The sequence below is a fragment of the Tenrec ecaudatus genome, chromosome 12, assembly GCF_050624435.1.
Source record: "Tenrec ecaudatus isolate mTenEca1 chromosome 12, mTenEca1.hap1, whole genome shotgun sequence".
Lineage (NCBI taxonomy): Eukaryota > Metazoa > Chordata > Mammalia > Afrosoricida > Tenrecidae > Tenrec > Tenrec ecaudatus.
In genome coordinates this window covers 130,319,653-130,345,793 of record NC_134541.1, presented here as the reverse complement: position 1 = coordinate 130,345,793, position 26,141 = coordinate 130,319,653, and the positions used below count along the sequence as shown (strand labels likewise).

Below are 26,141 nucleotides of genomic sequence, written 5' to 3'. Positions count from 1 at the left end.
ACCTTAGAGCTCATGGAAGAGGTGCCTCAGCCGCTGCTTGTGGGGCGTGAGCAGCATGTCCACCTGTATGACTGCGCGTGGACTAGGCCCCCAATGTGGGCAGGAAAGAAGACAAAGGTGAAGGTCGCCTGTTGCCCGATTGGCGCGGCCCTGACTAGAGGACTCCGGGGCAGTGAGGCGAGGCTCGGCGCCCAGGAGCAGGTCCTACTGACCATTGAAGAGCCTGGGGCAAGGTGCATCAGCGCCCACAGCCAGGTCAGCGCCTTGGTGGTCTCCAGGGCGAGCTCCTTCACTCTGAGCGAGAAGCCCCAAACAAGCAAGGCCTGCATAGGGGCAGAACTGCGTGGACTCTGGCTAACCGCCCATGCCCACCACCCCTTCATGGCACAACCTGCGCACCTGGCACGCACCGTGTTCTGGTGGCAACTGCACTGAACACTCAGTACTCTGGGTTTTGCCTGAAGCCCCTCTCAGGAATCTCTCCTGGCCAGGCCACCTGGCTGTCTCCAGGCCTTGAGGGCAAGTAGGAGGTTCTGGTCAGGTCTGAGTAGGTTAAAGGTGGAGAGGGGTGGGAAGGCCATGCTCAGAAACTGGACTCCTGGGTGTTGCAGGGGGCGAGTGTGCACCATTGGCAATTTGAGGGCCAAGGATTCTCAACCTACCTCCATCTGCATTGGAGGAAGGCGAAGGGTCTGAGACCCAGCTCTGCCCACACCCACCCCCACGTCTCCAGTAGTCCCAGAAGATGGGAAGGTGGGACCAACTGGGCAGCATGAGCATGGCCTCCATGCAGAAGTTATCGAAGGCCCTGACCACCAGGATGCCGGGAGGGTGGAAACCGAAAAAGAGGTGGTGTGGAGAAGAATTCAGCTCTGTGGTCTTGAGGAGCTGGGGGTATTCGAGGCAGGGTCAGCTGAATGGCGTTGAGGACTCTGATCGCTCGTAAGGCTCCTTCCTCTGTCACTCCTTCCCACAGGTCATATGCTTTAGACAGAGAGTCTAGCAGTATGCAGGCAGCCCTGGTGGCGCAGTGGGTTACGCTGGGGCCTGCTAACTGAAAAGTCAGCAGTTTGAAGCCACCTCTCGCTCCCTGGGAGAATGGCCATACTTTCTACTACAGTAGAGGCATACCATATCAGAATCCCAGCGGGGAAGTTCTACCCTGTCCTATGAGGTTGCTTTGAGTCAGGATCGACTTGATGTCAGTGTGTTTGGAGTTAGCGGCATACAAGAATATATGCCTTCCAAAGGACATGGGAATTATAGGTGAGTGTCTAGTATGTAATTTCTCTTTCAATAAGACCATTAGGCTGCCGCACTCCGCAAGGTCAGCATTTGCAAACACAAGTCGCTCCAAGGAAGAAAGATAGAGCTTTCTACGCTCATACAGAGTTACAGTAGAGGAAATCCACAGGGGCAGTTCTACCCAGTCCCAGAGGGGCAGGATCAACGAGATGGAAATGATGACCCGTTGGGCTACGATCCTCATGGTCTGCAGTTTGAAACCACCAGCAGCTGTGCCGGAGAAAGACTCGACTCCCATAAAGAGTTGGCATCAGCTCGATAGCAGTGAGATTGGTTTTAGTTCAAGAATGCTTTCTCTGAAGGTTCACAGCCTGAACAATTCCAGCTTTCTTACCCATCAGATCTCCACCATGGTCTGAGTGGCCAAAAGTAAAATGGAAACTGGCTTATAGTCTTTTGTGACACACAAGCTTGCTTCCAAAAGAAGAGAAGAATGTCTTCACTTTTTATATTAAAAACAGTAACCAAATAAGTAGCTAAGAAAATCCACTTCATTTGACCATGACCATAGGTGGGTGACACCTTCTGGACCAAGGGTGTGATGGGCGATGCTGGGAGAGTGGAGGGTGAGTGGGTTGGAAAGGGGGAACTGATAACAAGGATCCACATGTGACCTCCTCCCTGGAAGAGGGACAGCAGAGAAGAGGGGGAAGGGAGACTCCGGATAGGGCAATATATGACAAAATAACGATGTATAAATTCCCAAGGGCACATGAGGGAAGGGGGAGCGGGGAGGGAAGAAAAAAAAAAGAGGACCTGATGCAAAGGGCTTAAGTGGAGAGCAAACGCTTTGAGAATGATTGGGGCAGGGAATGTATGGATGTGCTTTATACAATTGATGTATGTATATGTATGGATTGTGATAAGAGTTGTATGAGTCCCTAATAAAATGTAAAATAAAGAGGAGAAAAAAAAAAGAAAATGATTAGGGCAAAGAATGTACAGATGTGCTTTATACAATTGATGTATGTATATGTATGGACTGTGATAAGAGTTGTATGAGCCCCTAATAAATTGTTTTTAAGAAAAAGAATCAAATCTATGAGATAAAGCCCGGGTCAGCAGCCTGGGAGCCCTGGTGGTGCAGTGGTGATGTGTTGTGTTTAGCTATGATGTGCTGCATGGTTGGCAGTTTGAAACCACCAGCGGCTCTGTGGGAGAAAGAGTGGGCTCTCTACTCTCATCAACACTTACAGTCTCAGAAACCCATAGGAGGTCGCTGTGAGTTCCCTTGACTCCTCAGAAGTAAGTTGGGTTTTGGGGTGGTGCTGTCAGATAAGTGTTGCATGAATGTCAGGTAATGCGGGTGGTTCAAGCCCACCAGCCTCTCTGCTGGAGAAAGATGAGGCTGTCTGCTTCTGTCATGATTTACAGCCACGAAATCACCCCAGAGAGTCTCCATGAGTGGAATGGACCAGATGGCAGTGGTTTGGGGTGATAAGCCCCCTGGTGGAGCTGGTGGGTAGTGCTGTCGTCCAACCTCAAGTAGTTCCAACCCATCCATCCTTCTCTAAGGGAGAAGGATGACTCACTCACATGGTAGCTCTGATTTGAAGCCCATTGGATAGCACTGTTTTCTTTTCTTTCCTTTTCTTTCTTTATTTTTCGAACAAGCATGGAATTAGGTAAGCAGGTGCTTACCTTGCTTATTGGAGAATCCGTCCCTGGCAGAAGGCCCGTGTCCTATGGCATATGAGATTATTTTGGGCGAGACTATCTTTCTAAGAGTTTTCACAGAGACCCCAGTCCCCTAATCCTGTGCCCTACAGAGATAGAGAAGCAGTCCCAGAAATGCCGACACACCTCCCAGTTGCAGACCCAGGCAGAGGGAGGAGCTGTGCCCCAACTCTCTGCATGTGTCAGTCTTCATGGAGCCACGGCAGGTAGAAGGCGGCAGGGAGTCAGGTCTGGCCTCGCAGTACCAGGAGCCTGTTCAGGCACACTGGCGGGCGGCAGTGAGAATGGTTGCTCTCCCCCAGTCCTACTCCTATGTCAGCCTCTTCCAGCCCACCTGCACCTTACCCCTGCAAGTGCCTAAGGACCCTACACTGTATGCCTGGGGGCAGGCGAAACCAGATTGCCAGGTTCTTGGGTGGCCCAGGTTGCATGGACTTGATGAGTTCCAAGAAGGGGAAGAGCTTAGCAGGACACTGGCCACATAGTGGCCCCCGCTTAAGAAGCTGAGGCACCTGCCCACAGCTCTTACACATTGGCAGCTTTGGGCTGAATAGCTTGGACTTGACCCCTCGTCAAGCCCCTAGATATTTTCCTCTTACTGACCCACACAGTAGACCCTCATCAGGCCATCATGGAAGGGTTAATGATTTCTTGAGTTCACAAGGTATAAGGGAAATGGTCAAGGGATATGGTGTCAGTGTGAGGAAAGGGGTCACTCCAACCTTGTGGAGGTCAGGACATTGGGCCTCTGTGAGGAATCTGTGGGCAACCAGCAGTCCGGAAACTGACTTGCCTGGGCAGTGTCTCCTGTGAATGGCCAGCCCCTTTGTCAATGAGAACAGCTCAGAGACCCTTTAGTCAGTGGGTGGGCCCTGAAGCTGGGGGGACTGCAGAAAGTTTATGTACCAGGCAGCAGGCTGACCTTTTTGAGACCCCTAGAATGGGAGGTTTGGTGAGAAGTGCTGAGAATTGGTGGGGAGCACACCACGTGGGAGCTGGTCCTATTTCCAGGCCCAGGACTGTAACACATTGCCCTTCTCCACCCACACGTTTCAGTCATCTGTCTAAGGGGACAAGCACGTACTAGAAAATACTTCTGCTACATTCATACCTATCACAGTGGCTCTATAAGTAAGGTCTCGTCCCCCTGACTGTCATCAAGAAGGGGTCACATCTCCACCTCCACACAGCGGACCCCTTGGCTCTGCAGGTGACAGATGCTCACTCAATGGTCAGAGGATTGGAGGAGGCAGGGTCAACCAATTTCCAGTGTACAACATTGGTGATCAGGCTGGCCTACTGGCTTACCCTTCCAGGGAGTTGGTCAAGAGCTCTCATCAAGAGGGGCTTTCCCACAACTTGTGTTGCCCCATTTCCATCCACAGGGTATATGTGGTGTGCGTATGTGCGTGACTGGGAGAGGTCAAGGGGAGGTGGACCTAAAAGTCCAATTAAATGCTCAGATCACACCAAAAGGCACCAGGCCAAGAGTCAGCATCACCTGCCAGGTAGGCAGGCTTCACATGGGAGGTGGTTCATCCGCAGGAGAGACAGAGGAATAAGAGGGTTATAAAAACAGTAACATTTAAACATTTGGAAATTGGCAAGTGTTGGGCGCATGTGGATATAGTCATCCTTGGTGCCGGTTGGTAAAAGGGTGAATCCTCTGTGGAAAACAGTTTGATGGAGCCTCACAGTTTCACCTTGCTCGAGCATCTGATCCAGCAAAGCCAAAAGGGCCCAGGTGGCACCAACAAGCTAAGCACTTGACTGCAACAGGAAGACAGAGGGTTCAAAGCCCTCCATCAACACCTCCCCAGGAGAAAGACTGGCCTGTCTGCTCTGGTAGAGATGGCACTAACAAATACCCCAGGGGGGCAGTTCTCCTCTGTCCCAGGGGGTGGCTGTACACCGGCACCTAACAGCAATCATCAACCTTACACAGCCAGCAGCATGAAAATAAGGCTCCCAAGAGATTCTTGTACACCAGTGTTCACAGCAGCCTGACTCCCAGTAACCCAATGGTGGGAACAGGGGGTCAACAGGGGAATGTCTAAGCTACGCGAGGTCCATTCATCCTGAATCACTCTTTTGTTAGGTGCTGTCCAGTTGATTCTGACCCTCAAAGAGCCTCTGAAACACTCACTGTCTGATTCGGCGCCATCCTCACAATTGTTCCTGTGCTTGATTGAGCCCATGGTTACAAGCCACTGTGCCAATCCATTTTGTTGAGAGCCTTCCTCTTTTCCACGGGCCCTCTAGTTTACCAAGCAGGATGTCCTTTCGCAGGGCCTGGGCTCTCCTGGTAACCTGTTCCAAGGTCTTTTCATGAAGTCTTCATATCTGTGCATCTGAAGAGCATTCTGCCAGGACTTCTTCCAAGACAGATGTCCATTCTATTGACTGTCCAGGGTATGCTCGACATACTTTGTCAGCACCAAGCATATCAATTCTTTTTGTCTTCCTGATTCCATGTCTGACTTTACATGCATGTGAGGTGATTGAAAATACCATGTGTTGTGTCTGGCGTAGTTCAGTTCTCAAAGTAACTTCTCTGCTTTCCAACACTCAAAAGGGTTCTTGTGAAAGCAAAAGCAACTCCTTGACAACTTCAATCTTTCCTGTTCATCCTGCTGTTATCTGTTGGTCCGCTTGTGAGGATTTGGTTGTCTTTCTTTCTCTTGTTTGGAGTTGCTCTTCTTGACATTGAGTTGTAATCCATCCTGAGGGCTGCAATCCTTGAACTTCATCTGCAAGTGTTTCAAGTCCTTCCTCGCTTTCATCAAACAAGGTTGTGTCCTCTGCGTAGAACTGGTGTACAGCAAGTGGTTAATAAGCCTTCCCAAAACCTGGTGCCACATATCCACCCATATATATCCAGCATCTCTGATGAATTTGCTCAGTATGCAGATTGAGTGAGTATGGTGAGAGGATGCAACCCTGGTATGCAACTTCCCTTAGACCATGCAGTGTTCCCTTTTTTTCATTCCCACTCCTGCCTCTTGGTCCATGTGTAAGTTCTGAATGAGCACAATGAAGAGTTCTGGAATTCCCATTCTCCTCAAGGCAATCCATGGTTTGGGATAATCCACACAGTCCAATGCCTTGGCATAGTCAATAAAACCCAAGTAAACATCTCTTGGCATTTCTTGATTTCAGCTAACATCCATCTGACATGAGCAATGATATCCCTTGTTCTATGTCCTCTCCTCAGTGCGGCCAGAACCTCTCAGGGCTCCCTGTGGATGCACTGCTACAACTTTTGCTGGATGTTCCTCAGCACAATTTTATTTCCATATGATATCAATGATATTGTCCTATCATTTGAGCATTCTGTTGGGGCACCTTTCTTTGGAATGGGTACCAACATGGTCTCTTCCCGTCAGTTGGTCAAATATCTGTCTTCCACTTTTCCTGGCATTGACCAGTGATTGTTTCCAGTGCTTCATTAGCTAGTGGAAACACATTTCAATTGATGTTCTGTGGATTCCTGGGGTCATGGTTTTGGCTAACACCTTTAGGGGAGCTTGAACTTCTTCCTTCAGCACCATTGGTTTTTGCTCATGTGCTACCTCCTGAAGTGGTGGAATGTCTGCTAGTGTTCCTTGGTAGAGTGACTCTGTATTCTTTCCCTCCATCTTCTCTTGATCATTCAATATTTTGCCTATACCATCATACAGCATGTCAACTCAAGGCTTGGATTTCTTCCTCACTTCTTTTGGTGTCAGATATGTTCAGCATGTTGTCATTGGTTATCTTACTTTAGGTCTGTGCACATTTAATATTTGACTTTGTCTTCTTCAGCTGACCTTTGAAATTTTCTGTTTGACTCTTTGACTTCATCCTTTCATCCATTTGTCTTAACTGCTCTGTGATTGAGAGCAAGTTTCACAGTCTCTTCTGACATCCACTTTGGTTTTTCTTCCTTCTTGTTATTTCAATGGCCTTATGCTTTCTTCATGAAGTCCTCCCACAGCTCATCAAGTCTTCTGTCTTTAGTATTCAATGCAGTAAATCTGCTCTTGAGATGTTCTCTGAATTCCAGTGGTCTTGACTCAAGGTCATATTTTGGCTCTTGGGGACTTGTTTTAATTTTCTTGAGCCTTGACCTGAACTTACATATGAGCAATTGATGGTCTGTTCCACAATCAGCCCCTTGTCTGGTTTTAGTTGCTGATATTGAGCTTCTCCATCGTCACTTCCCACAGACGTAAACAGGTTGGCTTTGTGTATTACATGCGGAGAAGGTCATGTTTATAGTTGCCTTTGGGGTTGTTGAAAATTGTATTTACTATGAACAAGTTGTTGTTCTGGCATCGCCAGCGCAGGTTTTTATTGCCAAGACCATATTTTCCAAGTACTAGTCTTTCCTCTGTTTCCAATGTTTGCATTCCATTCCACAATAATTATCAATTCAACTTCATTGCATGTTTAATTTCAAATTGAAGGCAGTAGAATTCTTCTATTTCTTCATTACTAACTGATTTAAAGAATCTACGTATAGCCTCCTCCCTGGGGGATGGACAGCAGAGAAGAGGGTAGGGGGAGATATCTGATAGAGTAAAAAATGATGAAATAATAACAATTTATGAATTACGAAGGACATCATGCTCGGACAAGCAGAGGGTTGGCGAAGGAGAGGAAGGCCCCTGACAGGAAGTATTGGCGCGGTGGCTGCAACAGCAGGAGCTATGGTGAGGATGGCTCAGAATGGGGCCGTGTTCTGTTTGGTTGGGTTGGTATGCTTTGTGCACAGGGTTGCTATGGGTCGGAAGAGACCCCTTGGCAAGCAACAGTATTGGTTCGCCGTTCTAATTCGCCTAAATATGAAGATGCTCATTCACAGGACCTGCCACACGAGCTTACCTCATTTTACGTCTCACAGCAGACACGTGTGAGGTTATGGTTGAGTTGTACATGTGTGATTTACACATTTCTCTGGGTTGCATGCCCAGTGAAGTAATGTCCAAGAGTAGCATGCCACTAGAATTCGTATAAAGAGAGAAACAAAAGAATTGTTGTTTTTATTGTTGTTGTTGTTTTTATGTTGGAAGCAGACAAAACTGGTAAAATACCAAGGGTTCGAAAGTTCAAAAAATGGAGAAAGAGCTCTACTTATACGGGAAGACTAGGGATTACAGATGAGCCAGGAGGGCTATGAGTTACACATGAGCTAGAAGCACTGGGGATTACACCTGAGTTACATATGAGTCACAGGTAAACTTTGCTTGTGAGTTCATCTCGTTTCCCTCACAGGCTTTCCACACCAATGAACTTTGTACCCACATACAATTCGTAAGGGGACATTCTCCTCATTCCCTTTTGGGAACATCTTTATCATTTATTTATCCATAAGCTCTAACTTTGTCGTGCATCAGGTGCAAGCCTTCCATCTGAGAAGGAAGTTGTTTTAGCATAGCCTTAAATTAGAATGATTCAGCCCCGAGGGCGGTGCACTATTCTCACAGTCACAGAGTGAGAGGAGTAGAGGACAATGGAAGGACGTTTGCCTTAGGACCTTTGTCAGTAGCTTTGCTCTGCCAGGCCTTACATTTTAATGCTCTTGCAGAATAAAATGAAATCAACTGCAAACTCGGTAGTCACAGGTCACAGAGGGGAAATGTAGGTTCTGAACGGGGGAGTGAGAGGTCGTGGGAAAGCTTTAAGACTTCGAGGCCTTGGCACATGCTCAGCCTTTAGGTGAGCCCAACAGAGAAATCTCGCCATGAGACGATGGGCAGCTGGATGAGGTCTAGTCCTGTGAACAGGAACACTCTCAGAAAGCCACAGGGGGCAGTTCTCCCCTGTCCTGTAGCGTCACCGTGAGTGGCCCTCGACTCAACAGCAGTGACTTTGATTTGGGTTTGGATGTGCCTTGGGCAAGGATGAAGGAAGTTAGAGACCTGGTTACACGAATTCAAAGCCACGGCATGGGGCTTTCAGCCAGACTTGATGTCAGCCATATTTGATCCTCAACTCAAACTCAGCTTCTGTGCCACGCCTCCACTGAAACATGCACCCCCTTCACAGCCATGACACCAAGTCCTATTCTAATAAGTCCCTTTTGGCTCACAGGACAGGGAAGATTGTCCATGTCTATGAGAGTAGGAAGTCCCATCTTTCTCCCTTGGGGTGGCTGGTGGCTTTGAACTGCTGCCCTTGTGTTTGCAGGCCAAGGCACAACCACTGTGTCCTAGCTGTCCTACTTCTGCTCCCAAGACATGGTCACAATCGCAGCACCAACACATCCATGCAGCATCTTTTAGATGATGAGGCAGCAGGTGCAGGTTGGAACTGGGTGGACAGGTTCTAAGCTCTGAGTTATGACCTAGGGTTCATTAGGCTTCATCTTGCTACTTTCTGTCAGGGTTTCCAGCATTGATCAAGGTCTGATGCCTGACCTATCCCAGCCAAGCTCAGCCGAATAGGGAGGCTGATTGTTAAAATTCCTTCTAAGTGACAGGAATCCTTGTGATAGAAGCCCCCAACAATATCTCATAGATGTTTATTTTATTCTTGCATTCCCCTCAGAAGTCCTCTCATTTGGGACCTCATTCCTGATGCCTGAACTCCTCGGAATGGGCCTTAGGGTGTGGGGTCTATGGGTCTGAGATCTGTGAACTGGTGGGAAATTGTGTGTCATAGACCTGCATCCTGGACTCTCTACCTTCCTTCATATGAAGCCTTAGCCCCTTTGAACAACTCCTTCCCAAGATGGGTGCTGGATTAGGGAGCACCCGGGATGGAGGTGTTATGTGTTGGGCTGCTAAATGCAAGATCATCAGTTGTAAATGTGCTCCGCTCTGTGGGAGAATGATGAGGATTTCTACTCCATAAAGAGTGACGATCTAGGAGCCTGATAGTGGGACAGGAGGAAAATCAAATGAAATAGAGGAAAGAACTGGGAGGCAAAGGGAATTTATAGACATCCAGACAAGGACATGTGCATATGCATATATATATATATATATATATATATATATATATATATAAATAGATCTCTGTGCCTATATTTATACGTTTAGTATTAAGGTGGTGGAAGGACATTGGGTCTCCACTCAATTACTCCCTCAATGCAAGAATATTTTCTTCTATTAAATTGGCATTCTATGATTCTCACCCTCACGACACAACTGCTGAGGACAAAGCATGTGAATAAACAATATGGTGAAGAAAGTTGACGGTGCCTGGCTATCAAAAGATAAAGTGTCTGCGGTCTTAAAGGTTTGAAGGTAAACAAAGTGGCCATCTAGCTCAGAAACAACAAAGCCCACATGGAAGAAGTACAACACCCTGTGCGACCACGAGGTGTCGAAGGGATCAGGTATAAGGCATCATCAGAACAAAAACATCATACCATAGTGAATAAAGGGGCAAGTCCAGAGTTGAGACTCAAAGCCCATTTGTTGGTCACTGGAGATTCCCTTCCAGAGGGGTCTGTCAGGGTACGATGCAGCACCTCTGAAATGTATAGTATTCCTCTCATTTCAAAATGCTTCCTCCACCACCACAACTCCACTTTCATGATCCAAATTCTATGTTGCAAGTCTGGCTAGAACAGAGGATGTACAGTGCTGCAAATAGAAGCTGGAGGCACAAGGAACCAAGAGCAGATGATAAATTCAGGGCCAGGGATGTGAGTGTCAAAACTGGGAGGGTAGAGGGAGAGTGGGTTATAATGGGATATACTGAAGAAAAAACACCTGTGTATGTCGAAAGAATTCACCAATAGAATAATAAGAGAGTCAATGGCCTGTGAGTTAAACATTTTTCGCTGTGACACATCAGACAAAGGCCTTATTACTAAACTCTACTATACTCTGCTTGCTCCCAAAAAGAAAAAAACTAATTGCCCACTTGAGAGGTGGGCAAAGGACCTGAACAGAAGTTTCACAGGGGCAGTAATCCGAATGGCCAACACGCATATGAGAAAATGTTCCCGATCGTTAGCCATAAGAGAAATTCAAATTAAAACAATGAGGTACCACCTAACACCCTCAAAGGTAGCCCAATTCAAAAAATCAGAAAGCAACAAGTGCTGGAGGGGCTGTGGGGAGACAGGAACTCTCATCCACGCTGGTGGACTTGTAAGTATGTACAGCCACTATGGAAATCAATCTGGCGATACCTAAAACAGATGGAAATCGAGTTACCATATGACCCTGCAATCCCCCTACTGGGCATACACCGAGGAGAGGCAAGAAACAAACCAAGGCCAGACATCTGTGCTCCAATGTTCATTGCAGCGCAGTTCACAATTGCAAGGAGTCGGAAGCAACCCGAATGTCCATCAACTTACGATTGGATTAAAAACTGTGGTATATACATTCCACGGCGTACTACTCATCGGTAAAAAGCAGTGATGAATGTATGAAGCACATAGCGCCATGAGAAGTACTGGAGGAAATCATGCTAAGCGAAGTAAGTCAGGCACAAAAGGACAAGTAAAGCATGGGCCCGCTGAGGTAACCATTAAAAAAAACAATGCAAAAGGTGCATAGGGAAAAAGCTACTGTATACACACATTCTTGGGGTGAGGACAGTGTAGTATGGCAGGGACCAGATCAAATCCAGGGATGCTCATGGTAGACAACTGGGGAGGAGGTGGGGAAAGGAAAAAAGAAAAGGTTGAAAATAAGGAAGAAATGGGTAGCGGGGGCATGGGGCACTAACCCACCCAAGGGGAGGGTATTGTTTATATCTTCACAGGGATAGAGGGACCAGACTTCAACCCATCTCCCCAAGGTGTGAATTCAACATTCTGGCGTGGAGTAGGGATCCATTGGAGAGGTCTGGCGGGCTGGCCCAGTACCAAGTACTAAGTGGATGCCTGCCCCTTAGCCCAGAAGAATTTATTTCAAAGGAGCATTGAATCTGCAGCTCCAGGAGCAGGACACATCTGATCAGAGCGCACAGGAGCAGATGAAGGGGGAGTAGGAGAGAGTGGAGCGCATCCAGGTCCACCAGGCCCTGACGACGATGACCCCATTTAGAGCAGCCAGGCCACAGAGAGGACCACATGGGCAGCCCCAATATGAGACATGATGACGGCCCTTCGGGTGACAGCACCGGAGAAACAGTGTGGGAATTGTGCCCGACCCGATACCACCACACCGAGGCAAAGCACTGGGGGAGTGCAGCGGAACACCAAGGGAATGGAGCGGCAAGGTCCCCAGTGAATTCTGAAGGTAGACTTTGGGGCCAGGGCATGGTGCCCCAACAGACTTGACTGGAAACACTTCTAAAGGCCAACAAATGATCCTTGAACTCACTACAAGCTGTTCTTTCTTGTTCTGTTTTTTTTTGTCAGTGGTTTGTTGCTGTTGTTTTGTTGTATATTGTTGCTTTGTTTTGCTCTGTCTTGTTTTTTGTTTCTGCATGTTATTATCTCCGCAGATCTGTCTAAATAAGACAGTCTGGATGAACCAGCTAGAAGAAAAACAATGGGACCAACAGTTCTTGGGGGAAATCGGATAGGGGAAGGTGGGGGGAAAGGAAGTGTTGTTAACAAACCCAGGACAAGGGAACAACAAGTGATCCAAATTGGTGGTGAGGTTGGTGTGGCAGGCCTGGTAGGGCATGGTCAAGGGTAATGTAAGGAAGAGGTATTGCTGAAACCTGGGTCGGATGGAGCATGATAGTGGGACAGGAAGAAAGTGAAGGGAAATAGAGGCAAGAGCTGGGAGCCGAGGGTATTTATAGAAGTCTAGACAAAGACATGTACCTATGCAAATATATATATATATATATATATATATATATATATATATATATATATATATATATGTGTGTGTGTGTGTGTGTGTGTGTGTGTAAATAGATTTTGTGCCTATATTTATAGGTTTAGTATTAAGGTAGCGGAAGGACAATGGGCCTCCACTCAAGTACTCCCTCAATGCAACAGTACTTTCTTCTATTAAACTGGCATTCTATGATGCTCACCCTCCTGACACAAGTGCTGAAGACAAAGCAGGTGAATAAGCAAATGTCATGAAGAAAGCTGATGGTGCCCGTTTATCAAAAGATATAGCGTCTGGGGTCCTAAAGGCATGAAGATAAACAAGCAGCAATCTATCTCAGAAGCAACAAAGCCTACGTGGAAGAACACACCAGCCTGTATGATCATGAGGTTCCAAAGGGATCAGTTATCAGGCATCAAAGAACAAACAATCACATCATTCGGTGCACACCTCCATGACATGTTCACTGAGGACAAACAGGTGCATAAGTAAATGTGGCGAAGAAAGCTGATGGTGCCCGGCTATCAAAAGAGATAGCATTTGGGGTCTTAAAGGTTTGAAGGTAAACAAGCGGCCATCTAGCTGAGAAGCAACCAAGCCCACATGGAAGAAGCACACCAGCCTGTGTGACCACGAATTGTCGAAGTGATCAGGTATAAGGCATCAAACGGATCAAAAGAAATCTTACCATAGTGAACGAAGGGGGAAGTAGAGACCCAGAGTGGAGACCCAAAGACCATTTGTCAGCCACTGGAGATCCCTTGCAGAGGAGTATAGGGGCGGAGATGAGTCAGTCAGTGTGCTTTGTAGCACCAATGAAGAATATACCTTTCCTCTAGTTCCTAAATGCTCCCTCCCCCCACTATCATGATCTGAATTCTACCTTGCAAGTCTGGATAAAGCAGAGGAGGTACACTGGTGCAGAAAAGATCTGGAGGCACAGGGAATCCAGGACTTATGATATCTTCAGGACCAGGGGTGTGAGTGGTGATACTTGGATATTAGAAGGAGAGTGGGTTGAAAAGAGGGAACCTATTATAAGGATCTACATGTGACCTCCTCCCTGGGAGATGGAGAACAGAAAAATGGGTGACGTGAGACGTTGGACAGGGCAAGATATGACAAAATAATAATTTATAAATTATCAAGGGTTCATGAGGGAAGGGTAGCGGGGAGGGAGGTGAAAAGAGAGGACCTGATGCAAAGGGCTTAAGTGGAGAGAAAATGATTTGAAAATGATGAGGGCAATGAATGTACACATGTGCTTTACACAATTGATATATGTATGGATGGTGATAAGAGTTGTATGAGCCCCAAATACAACGTTGAGAAAAATAAGCACAATGCAAAATCAGTCGTGAATTCTCATGCTGTCTATGATAGGATTGTATCTATCTGCCTTCAAGGAAATCTAATCAATACAGCTACTGAAATTAATCTACCCACCAAAAAACACTATTGATGAAGAAATAGAGAATGCTCCTGCTTTCATTCTGAAATTAAACATGCAATCAAGATGCATGGATAATTATTGTGGAATGGAATGCAAACATTGGAAACAGAAGAAAGACCAGTAGTTGGGAAATACAGTTTTGGTAATAGAAACCGCGCAGGCGATGCTAGACCAACAACTTGTTCATAGTAAATATCCTTTCATCAACCCAAAAGGCAACTATACACATGACCTTCCCCGATGGAATACACAGAAAGTAAACTGGTTAGGTCTGTGGGAATTGAGGATGGAGAAGCTCAATATCAGTTACTAAAACCAGACAAAGGGCTGACTGTGGAACAGACCATCAATTGCTCCTATGTAAGCTCAGGTCAAGGCTCATGAAAATTAAAACAAGTGCACAAGAGGCAAAATATGACCTTGAGTCTAGAACACTTGAATTTACAGAACATCTCAAGAGCAGATTTACTGCATTGAATACTAAAGACAGAAGACCTGATGAACTGTGGTAGGACGTGACGAAGAAAGCATAATGCCATTGAAATAACAAGACAGAAAGGAGAGATCTAAGGGAATGTCAGAAGAGACTGTGAAACTCGCTCTCAATCATAGAGTCGTTAAGGCAAATGGACAAAAGGATGAAGTCAAAGAGCCAAACAGAAAATTTCAAAGGTCAGCTCAAGAAGAAAAAGTCAAATATTATGTGTGCACAGACCTAGAGTAAGGCAAGCAAAAGGTAAGAACATGCTCAGCATATCTGAAACCAAAAGAATTGAAAAAGAAATTCAAGCCTTGGGTTGACATGTTGTATGATTGTTGGAGCAATATATTGAATGATGCAGAGAAAATGGAAAGAATACACAGGGTCACAATACTAAAGAGAACTAGCTGACATTCCACCATTTCAGGAGGTAGCATATTAGCAAAAACCAATGGTGCTGAAGGAAGAATTTCAAACTCCCCTCAAGGTGTTAGCCAAAAACGTGGCTCCAGGAATCCACAGAATATCAATTAAAATGTGTGTCAGCAAGCTGATGAAGCACTGGAAGCACTCACTGGTCAATGCCAGGAAACTTCGAAGAAAGCTACTTGGCCAAATGACTGTAAGAGACCATGTTGTACTCATTCCAAAGAGAGGTACCCCAACAGAAAGCTCAAATTAATGAATAATATTATTGATATCACACGGAAATAAAATTGTTCTAAAGAACACCCAGCAAAAGTTGTAGCAGTGCATCGAGAGGGAGCAACGAGAGGTTCTGTCCAGACTCAGAAAAGGACGTGGAACAAGGGAAATCATTGCTCCTGTCAGATGGATGTTGGTTGAAAACAAGAAATGCCGAGAGATGTTTGCTTGGGTTGTATTGACTATGCCAAGGCATTGGACTGTGTGGACTAACCCAAACCATGGATTGCCTTGAGAAGTATGGGAATTCCAGAACTCTTCATTGTACTCAATCAGAACTTGTACATGGACCAAGAGGCAGGTATGGGAACGGAACAAAGAGACACTGCATGGTCTAAGAGAAGTTGCATGTCAGGGTTGCATCCTCTAACCATACTCACTCAATCTGCATATGGAGAAAATTCATCAGAGAGGCTGGATTGATATGGGCGGAAATGTGGCACCAGCATTGGGGGAAAGCTTATTAACAACTTGCTGCAAACCTGATCTTCGCAGAGGACACAACCTTGCTTGATGAAAGTGAGGAAGGACTTGAAACACTTGCTGATGAAGGTCAAGGATTGCAGCCTTCAGATGGATTACAACTCAATGTCAAGAACACCAACTCAAAAAAAAAAAAGAAAGAAAACGAAATCCTCACAATCGGACCAACAGATAAGAGCAGGATACACAGAGAAAAGATGAAGGTGTCAAGGATTTGCTGTTGCTTTCACAAGAGCTCTTTGAGTGTTGGAAAGCAGAGAAGTTACTTTGAGAACTGAGGTATGCCCAACACAAGCCATGGTATTTTCAGTCACCTCACATGCATGCAAAGTCAGACATGGAATCAGGAAGACACAAAGAATTTATATGCTTAGTGCTGTCAAAGTATGTTGAGCGTACCCTGGACAACCAATATAATGGACATCTGTCTTGGAAGAAGTCCAGCCAAAATGTTCCTTTAAAAATACATTTTATTAGGGGCTCATACAACTATTATAACAATGCATATATACATGAATTGTGTTAAGCACATCTGTATATTCTTTGCCCTCATCATTTTGAAAGCATTTACTCTCCACTTAATCAATTTCCATAAGGTCCTGTTTTTTCCCCTCCCTCTGCACTCCCCCTTCCCTCATGTGCCCTGGATAATTTAAAAATTATTATTTTGCCATACCTTGACCTGTCTGATAGTCAGAATGCTCTTTAAAGGCCCAGATGTCAAGACTTCATCTCCAGTACATGAGGCATGGTACCAGGAGAGCCCAGGCCCTGGGAAAGGACATCTTGCTTGGTAAACTAGAGGGCCGTGGGAAAGAGGAAGGCTCTCAACAAAATGGAATGGCACAGTGGCTTGTAACCATGGCCTCAATCAAGCACAGAATCAAGTGTGAGGATGGCGCCGAATCAGACAGTGAGTGTTTCAGGGGCTGTCTGTGGGCCGGCATCAACTGGACAGCACCTAACAAGAGTGCTTCTGTATGAATGGAACTCGCGTAGCTTAGACATTCCCCTGTTGACCCCTTGTTCCCCCCATTGGGTTTCTGGGAGTCAGGCTGCTGTGAACACTGGTGTACAAGAACCTCTTGGGAACCCTGCTTTTCACGCTGCTGGGTGTGTAAGGTAGATGATTGCTGTTAGGTGCTTGTGTACAGCCACCCCCTGGGACAGAGGAGAACTGCCCCCCTAGGGTTTTTGTGAGTGCCATCTCTACCAGAGCAGACAGGCCAGTCTTTCTCCTGGGGAGGTGTTGATGGAGGGCTTGAACCCTCAATCTTCCCGTTGCAGTCAAGTGCTTAGCTTGTTTGTGCCACCTGGGCCCCTTGGGTCTTGCTGGATCAGATGCTCGAGCAATGTTGAAACTGTGAGGCTCCATCAAACTGTTTTCCACAGAGGATTCACCCTTTTACCAACAGGGCACCAAAGGGTGACTATCTCCACATCCGCCCAACACTTGCCAATTTCCATACGTTTGGTTGTTATTGTTTTTATAACCCTCTCCTTCCTCCCTCTCTCCTGCTGATGAACCACCTCCCTTGAGGAGCCTGCCTACTTCATACGTGAGGATGTCCCCTGGGATGGTGTGACCTGAGAATTTCATTGGTGTTTTAGGTCCACCACCCTTTAACCTCTTCTAGGTACGCACACACGTACACCTAATATGCCCTGTGGATGGAAAGGTGTAAGGCAAGTTCTGAGAAAGCCCCCCTTGGTGAGAGATCTTGACCAACTCCCTGGAACGGGAAGCCAGCAGGCTAGCCTGAGCACCGATGTTGGACACTGGAAATTGGTTGACCCTGCCTCCTCCAGACCCTGTGTCCATTTAGTGAGCATCTCTCACCTGTAGAGCCAAGGGGTCCACTGTGTGGAGGAGTAGACTTGGTCTCTTGTTGCTGACAGCCAGGGGGGAGGCGACCTTACTCAAAGAGCCACTGTGATGGGTATGAATGAAGCAGAAGTATTTCCCAGTAGGAGCTTGTCCCCTGGGACACGTGACTGAACCGTGTAAGAGGAGAAGGGCAATGTGTTACAATCCTGGGCCTAGAAAAAGGACTGGCACCCCATCAATCCTTGGTCTTTCTCTGTAAGTCTTTCATTCTGTGGGGTCTCATACAGGACCTATGTGCTGCCTGGTAAGTAAACTTTCTGCAGTCCCTCCAGCTTCAGGGCCCACCCACTGACTAAGGGGTCTCTGAGCTGTTCTCATTGCAACACAGGGGTCGGCCATTCACAGGAGACACTTCCCAGGCAAGTCGGTTTCTAGACTGCTGGCTGCCAGCCCGACTCCTCACAGACCCCCAAAGTCCTGACCTCCACAGGGCTGGAGTGACCCTTTCCTTACCTCGAGAGCACACCCCTTGGCAATTTTCCTTATACCTTGTGAACTCTGGTAATCATTAACCCTTCCTTGTTGGACTGATGAGGGTTAGTATGTGGGTCAGTCAAGGGGAAAATCCTTGGGGATGGACCAGGGGTCAAGGCCAGGCAATTGAGCCCAAAGCCGGGAATGTGCAACAGCTGTTGGCGTTGCCTCAGTCTGGTTCCCTCCACAGTAAGGGGCCTCATCCAGTCTCTTAAGCGGGGGCCACTAAGGGCTAGTGTCCTGCCAGGGTTTTCCCCTTCTTGAGTCTCAGCAACTCCATGCAATCTGGGGTACCCAGGCACCTGGCAATCTGCTTCCTTCTGCCCCCGGGCAAACAGTGTGGAGTCCTTAAGGCACTTGCAGGGGTCTAGGGGTACTGGTGGGCTGGAAGAGTCTGACATAGGAGGTGGACCGGTGGAGTCTGACACAGGAGTAGGACCGGTGGAGTCTGACACAGGAGTAGGACCAGTGGAGTCGGACATAGGAGTAGGACTGGTGGAGTCTGACATAGGAGTAGGATTGGTGGAGTCTGACACAGGAGTAGGATTTTTGGAGTCTGACATAGGAGTAGGACCGGTGGAGTCTGACACAGGAGTAGGACCGGTGGAGTCTGACATAGGAGTAGGACCGGTGGAGTCGGACATAGGAGCAGGACCGGTGGAGTCGGACATAGGAGTAGGACTGGTGGAGTCGGACATAGGAGTAGGACTGGTGGAGTCTGACATAGGAGTAGGACTGGTGGAGTCGGACATAGGAGTAGGACTGGTGGAGTCTGACATAGGAGTAGGACCGGTGGAGTCGGACATAGGAGTAGGACTGGTGGAGTCTGACATAGGAGTAGGACTGGTGGAGTCTGACATAGGAGTAGGACCGATGGAGTCTGACATAGGAGTAGGATCTGTGGAATCAGACATAGGGGTAGGACCGGTGGAGTCTGACATAGGAGTAGGACTGGTGGAGTCTGACAAAGGAGGTGGACCGGTGGAGAGCTGCCACTCTCGCGGCCCACAGCCAGGTGTGCGTGGACAGGCTCCTGGTACTGCTAGGCCAGGCCTGACTCCCTGCCGCTTCTACCTGCCGTGGCTCCATGACGACTGACACATGCAGAGAGTTGGGGCACAGCTCCTCCCTTTGCCTGGGCCTGCAACTGGGAGGTGTGTCGGCATTTCCGGGACTGCTTCGCTATCTTTGTGAGGGCAGGGGCTGAGGGTTGTGGGGGCTCTAAGAAAACTCTTGGAAAGATCATCTCACCTAAATCTAATCTCATTGCCCATGGGGCACACGCTTTCTACCAGGGACGGATTCTCCAATAAGCAAGGTAAGCTCCTGCTCAGGTCATCCACAAAAGAGGGAACTGTGGTCCATAGGAACGACTAAGCATTGTATAACTCAGTGCATCTCATGCATGCTTGTTCACCAAAATAACGAAAGAAAAGGAAAGGAAACACTGGTATCCAAGGAGCTTCAAATCATAGCTACATTGTGAGTCAGTCTTCTCCCCCTGGGAGAATGATGGGTGGGTTGAAACTACTTGAGGATGGACGTCCAGCACTACCCACCAGCTTCACCAGGGGGCTTATCAAACCAAACCCACTGCCATCTGGTCCATTCCACTCACAGTGACTCTATGGGGTGGTTCCCTGGCTGTAAATCATGACAGAAGCAGACAGCCTCATCTTTCTCCAGCAGAGCTGCTGGTAGCCTTGAACCACCCTCGTTACCTGACATTCATGCAACACGTAACTGACAGCACCACCCCAAAACCCAGCTCACTGCCATGGAGTCAAGGCAAACTCACAGCGACCTCCTGTGGGTTTCTGAGACTGTAAGTGTTGATGAGAGTAGAGAGCCCAGTCTTTCTCCCGCAGAGCCACTGGTGGTTTCAAACTGCCAACCATGCAGCAGATCGTAGCCCAACACAAAATGTCACCAATGCACCACCAGGGCTCCCAGGCTACTGACTGGGGCTTTATCTCATAGATTTGATTCTTAATATTATTGTCATGGTCAAATGAAGTGGATTTTCTTAGTTACTTATTTGGTTACTGTTTTTAATAGCAAGAGTGAAAACATTCCTTTTTCTTCTTTTGGAAACTAGCTTGTGTGTCACAAAGACTGTAAGCCAGTTTCCATTTTACTTTTGACCACTCAGACCATGGTGGAGATCTGATGGGTAAGAAAGCTGGAATTGTTCAGGCTGTGAACCTTCAGAGAAAGCATTCTTGAACTGACACCAATCTCACTGCTATCGAGCTGATGCCAACTCTTTATGGGAGTCGAGCCTTTCTCCGGCACAGCTGCTGGCGGTTTCAAACAGCAGACCATGAGGATGGCAGCCCATTCGATAACCATTGCCATCTAGGTGATCCTGCCCCTATGGGACTGGGTAGACTGCCGCTGTGGATTTCCTCTACTTTAACTCTGTACGAGCGTAGAAAGCTCCATCTCTCTTCCTTGGAGCGGCTTTTGTTCGCAAATGCTGACTTTGCGGAGTGCAGCAGCCTAAAGGTCTTATTGAAAAAGAAATTACAATCTAGACACTCATCTATAAACCACATGGCACGTTGCAAAACATATATTTTTGAGTACCGCTAACTCAAAAAATCCCCAAACCCACTGACATCAAGTCGATCCAAGGTCGCCAGGACCCGCTGCTGTGCGCTACACAGCGCCTCATTGCCTGGGAGTCCTCCCGCTCTGCTGCGCCTTGCCAAGCACGCAGTGGTCGACTGTCGCCCGAGGCTTGTCCACAGTGGGGGCCTTGTCCCTGCATAGACATGCGGGTGGACACGTTTTTTGTGGCCCATGAGTTGTGGCTCCTGCACCTCTTCCAGGAGTTTTTCCTTTAAAAAAAACATTTTATTAGGGGCTCATACAACTTTTACCACAATCCATACATATACATACATCAATTATATAAAGCACATCAGTACATTCTTTGCCCTAATCATTTTCAAAGCATTTGCTCTCCACTTAAGCCCTTTGCATCAGGTCCTCTGTTTTCCCCCCTCGCTTCCCGCTCCCTCCTCTCTCATGAGCCCTTGATAATTTATAGATTATTATTTTGTCATATCTCGCCCTATCTGGCGTCTCCTTTCACCCCCTTCTCTGTTGTCAGTCCCCCAGGGAGGAGGTCACATGTAGATCCTTATGATCAGTTCCTCCTTTCCAAACCACCCACCTTCTACTCTCCCAGTATCATCCCTCACACCCCTGGTCCTGAAGGTATCATCCACCCTGGATTCCCTGTGCTTCCAGCTCCTATATGCACCAGTGTTCAACCTCTGCTCCATCCAGACTTGCAAGGTAGAATTCATATCATGGTAGTTGGTGGGGAGGAAGCATCCAGGATCTGGGGAAAGCTGTATTCTTCATTGGTGCTACGTTGCACCCTGACTGACCCATCTCCTCCCTTATACCCCTCTGTGAGGGGGTTTCCAGTGGCCAATAAATGGGTTTTAGGTCTCCACTCTGAACTTCCCCCTTCATTCACTATGGTAAGATTTTTTTTTTTGATGATGCCTTATCCCTGATCCCTTTGGCACCTCGTGAACACACAGGCTGGTGTGCTTCTTCCATGTGGGCTTTGTTGCTTCTGAGAAAGATGGCAGCTTGTTCGCTTTCAAGCCTTTAAGACCCCAGACACTATCTCTTTTGCTAGCCAGGCGCCATCAGCTTTCTTCACCACATTTACTTGTTCACCTGTTTTAGCTTCAGCAGGTGTGTCAGGAGGGTGAGCATCGTAGAGTGCCAATTTAATAGAAGAAAGTATTCATGCGTTGAGGGAGTGCTTGAGTAGAGGCCCAATGTCCTTCCTCCACCTTAATACTAAACCTATAACTATAGACACATAGAGTTATTTCCCCATCCTCATATATATATATTTGCATGTAGATGTCTTTGTCTGGATCGCTATAAATGCCCTTTGTCACCTAGCTCTTTTCTCTATTTCCCTTGACTTTCCTCCTGCCCCACTATCATGCTCTGTCCCCACCTGGGTTACAGCTATACCTCTTCTTATGTAACCTTACCCTTGATCATTCCCTACCAGGCCTGCCACTCCCCCCTCACCACCAATTTGGATCCCATGTTATTCCCTTGTCCCTGGGTTTGTTAACACCACTTCCTTACCCCCCCACCACCTCCCCCTATCCCAAGTCCCCCCGGAACTGTCGTTCCTGTTGTTTTTCCTCCAGATAGTTCATCCAGCCTGTCTTATTTAGACAGACCTGTAGAGATAATAACATGCACAAAAACAAGACAGAGGAAAACAAAGCAACAGTATACAGCCAGACAACAAAACAGCAACAACAAACCATTGACAAAGAACAAAACAAAACACATCAAGAAACAAAAGCTTGTAGTTAGTTCAAGGATTGTTTGTTGGCCTTTAGGAGTGTTTTCCAGTCCAGTCTGTTTGGGAACCACGTCCTGGACCCAAAGTCCACTTTCAGCATTCCATGAGGACCTTGCTGCTCCATTCCCTTGCTGTTGCGCTGCACTACCTCAGTGCTTTGCCTTGGTGTGGTGGGATCAGGTCAGGTGCAATTCGCAGATTGTTTCTCCGGTGCTCTCCCCTGTAGCGCCATTGGTCACTGAGGGGCATCATGTCTCAAAATGGGGCCAGCCATGTTCTCTCTGTGAACTGGCTTCTCTAATCAGGAACATCATCCTCACGGTCTGGTGGGCCAGGCTGTGCTCCACTCTCTCCTCCTGCCCCTTCATCTACTCCCGTGTGCTCTGATCAGATATGTCCCTCTCCCGGAGCTGCAGAATCAATGTCGTCCTTTGAAACAAATTCTTCTCGGGGGAGGGACAGGAATCCACTTAATTTTTGGTGCTGGGGCCAGCCTCCCAGACCTCTCCACTGGTTCCCTATCTTGCAGGCATTTTATTGTGCCCTGCACACTTCCAGCAACCCTCCTAAACCAACCTGCTGCCCCCACACTCTACCCCGGTATCCAGGGAGTGAAATAAAGACGGGAAGGGCGGGCACACTCATTGTGTGTGCGTGTGTGCGTGTGTGTGTGTGTGTGCGCACGCTTGTTTGTGTTCACAGTGGCACACCACGTGCACGCCAGGACCAGGCTGTGCGACAACCTTGCAGCCCCTTAGCATTGACCCTCTCTGTGACTTGTAAACAGGCCTAGGATCAGGCAGGCTGGGAGGAATCATCTACTGGGGATTTTACGCCCCCCGCCCCCGCCCCCCCCCCACCACACAACTGGCGCTGCTGGGACCCAGGGATAAGCTCCACTGGCCCCATCCCACACCAATCCCGCCAGCACACAGGGGCTGCCCCTCCCTCGAACACGCCTTCCCGGTCCGCACAGGGGCCAGATTACAAAACTGATAGGGAGAAGTTCAAAGATCAGTTCCAGGGAGGAGTCTGGAGCCTTCTGGTCTGCAGTCCACAGAACTCAGGGCCACGGCCACTCACCAGATCACATGCACAGTGAAAGCAAGGCTTCCAGGCTGAATAAACCTTACTGAGGGCAGGCTTCCAAGCTCTCGCTTGGGGGCCTTCTGGCACCCTGAAACCCACAGAAGACAGGAGGCATTTGGATGGAGGCTCCCCCTCCCTCACCTACCATGAAAACCCGAGGAAGGCGGTGGCTGGAATCAGCGTCAGCCTTGTACTATGTGACCACATTTCTTTTCCTGGGTGAGCAGAATGGGAGAGGCTCGGAGGCCTGGGACTGGAGAGAGGGCCACCAGTTGTCCTCACCCTACAGGCCAAGGGAGCCCAGAAGCTCTTAGGGAGTGCATTCCTCATTCCCTCTCACCTCTCACCCAGGCGCCTTCTCCACCATCCTGCTCTTCCTCCTCCTCTTCACCTCGCTGTGGTCAATCTCTCTTTTCTACTTTGCCTGGCTCTACCTGGACTGGGACACCCCCAACCAAGGTGAGTTTGGTACAGCTGCCTCCCCGGCCCCCTCCCAGCAAAAATTGGCAGGACAGGACCCTGGGAGAACTCTGACATGCTAACATCTGTGACCTGTGATCCCAGGTGGAAGATGCTCCACGTGGAAGAGGAACTGGACAATTTGGAAGTACCTGAGGGATTATTTTCCTATCAAGGTGACTGGTCAGATGGCCCAGGCACAGGCAGTGGGGAGGGGGCGCACGGCCATCTTCTGGCCCCTCCCAGGACCTTACACTTGGAGGTCCACTGAGGAGGAGGACTAACTTTTCCCAGTGTGATGTTCCCTTTGTCTCTCCCTCCCCAATCCTGCCGGAACACCCACAGATGGTGAAAACAGCCGAGTTGCCCCCGGACCGCAATTACGTGATGGGCGCCCACCCCCACGGGATCATGGGCATCGGGTTATTCAGCAATTTCTGCACAGAGAGCAACGCCTTCTCCCAGCAGTTCCCTGGGCTCCGGTCCCTGTTTACCACATTGGCAGGCGTCTTCTACCTCCCCATCTACCGTGAATATCTCATGACTTCTGGTGAGCAAGGAGAAGGAGGAGGAAGAAGAGTAGGAGGAGGTGATGAAGAGGAGGAGGAGGAGGAGGAGTAGCAGCAGCAGGAAACAGTGCCCAGGGCTAGAGTCACACCTCCACCAGCACCACTCGCTTCAGGTGCTTTGAGTGGATGCTGGTGATCTGGTGCAGGCATGTGGACTAGAGGCTGACACAGAGTGGGATGAGGGGATATGGGACAGAAGTTGGAGCTCACCCTTCCCATAAAGTGGAGGGACTCTGTGCTGGTGAATACTGCTTCCTGCATCTCCAACCCCCCCTCCCCACGCCCCTCCCCCCCTTACAGGATTGATTTCTGTGGACCGTCAGAACCTGGACCAAATCCTATCACAGAACCCGTGCGGACAGCTTGTGGTCATCATCGTCGGGGGTGCGCAGGAGGCCTTGTACTCAAGCCCTGGCCAGCACTGTCTTAGTCTCCTGAATCGCAAAGGCTTCGTGCGCCTTGCGCTTCGGCATGGGTGAGTGGCTCTGATGTCCCCCGAGGTCAGTGGAAGATGCTGGAGCTTTCACCAGGGTCCCGCTGAAGGGCCATAGAGGCAGGGAGAGTGCCCACCTCTGTGACTGAGTGCTCACACTCAGCCAATCACAGCGCGCAACCTCCGCCCACCCCACTCAATATCTGTGCATCAGAAAGAGGCAAGGGTAGAGTGGCCAAAACAGGGCTCCCGGGCATCCTGGGTTCAAATCCCTACCACTATCTCAGAGGCAAGCCCATGTTTTATCACATGGGAAGTAGCACACACGCCGACTGGCAAGCATGTCATTTTGTAAAGGCAAAATGAGAAAAGTAACTGTTTTCAGTGCACCGTTGAGTCTCAAGAAAGGTGAGCCCTTTCTACCCGATCTTTCTTGGTGGCCAGAGGTGGACGCCCCCCTTTGGTGTGATTTCAGAGGTCTTGGGAAGCAGCAGATGAGAGGCTCTGAGACAACTCAGGTGCCAGCCACCAGCCTCATGCCTCCCTCCTCTCCTCCCAAGGGCCTCCCTAGTACCCATCTACTCTTTCGGAGAGAATGATATCTTCAATGTCAAAACTTTTCCTGCCGACTCCTGGCAGTACCGCTGCCAGATGACCTTCAAGAAACTGGTGGGCTTTTCTCCTTGTATCTTCTTTGGCCAGAGCATCTTCTCGGGTACCTCCTGGGGCCTCATGCCATTCCGCAGGCCCATCACCACGGTGGGTGAGTACTCATCTCTGAGGGCAAGCTGCCTTCATACTCTTGGGCATGAGAAGGCTCTGTGCCCAGCAGCTGCGTCCCTGTCTCCCCAGTGGGCCGCCCCATCGACGTGCCCCAGGTCCTCCACCCCACGGAGGAAGACGTCGACCACTACCACACACTCTACTTGAAGGCCCTGGACCGTCTGTTTGAGGAGCACAAGAAGAGCTGTGGTGTCCCTGCTGATGCTCACCTCACCTTCCTCTAACCCAGGCCTCGCCCTCCCTCC

General features: G+C 48.5%; 1 protein-coding gene across 1 annotated transcript; it reads left to right on the top strand.

Annotated features, from left to right (window-relative positions):
* The first annotated feature begins 12 nt into the window (after positions 1-12).
* On the top strand, positions 13-26,120 carry LOC142422961 (2-acylglycerol O-acyltransferase 3-like). The gene is made up of 9 exons (XM_075528163.1): positions 13-255; positions 23,266-23,317; positions 23,791-23,871; positions 24,004-24,111; positions 24,217-24,287; positions 24,457-24,661; positions 24,981-25,155; positions 25,674-25,876; positions 25,966-26,120. The coding sequence occupies exons 1-9, from the start codon at positions 13-15 to the stop codon at positions 26,118-26,120; spliced, it is 1,293 nt and encodes a 430-aa protein (XP_075384278.1).
* The last annotated feature ends 21 nt before the right edge of the window (positions 26,121-26,141 follow it).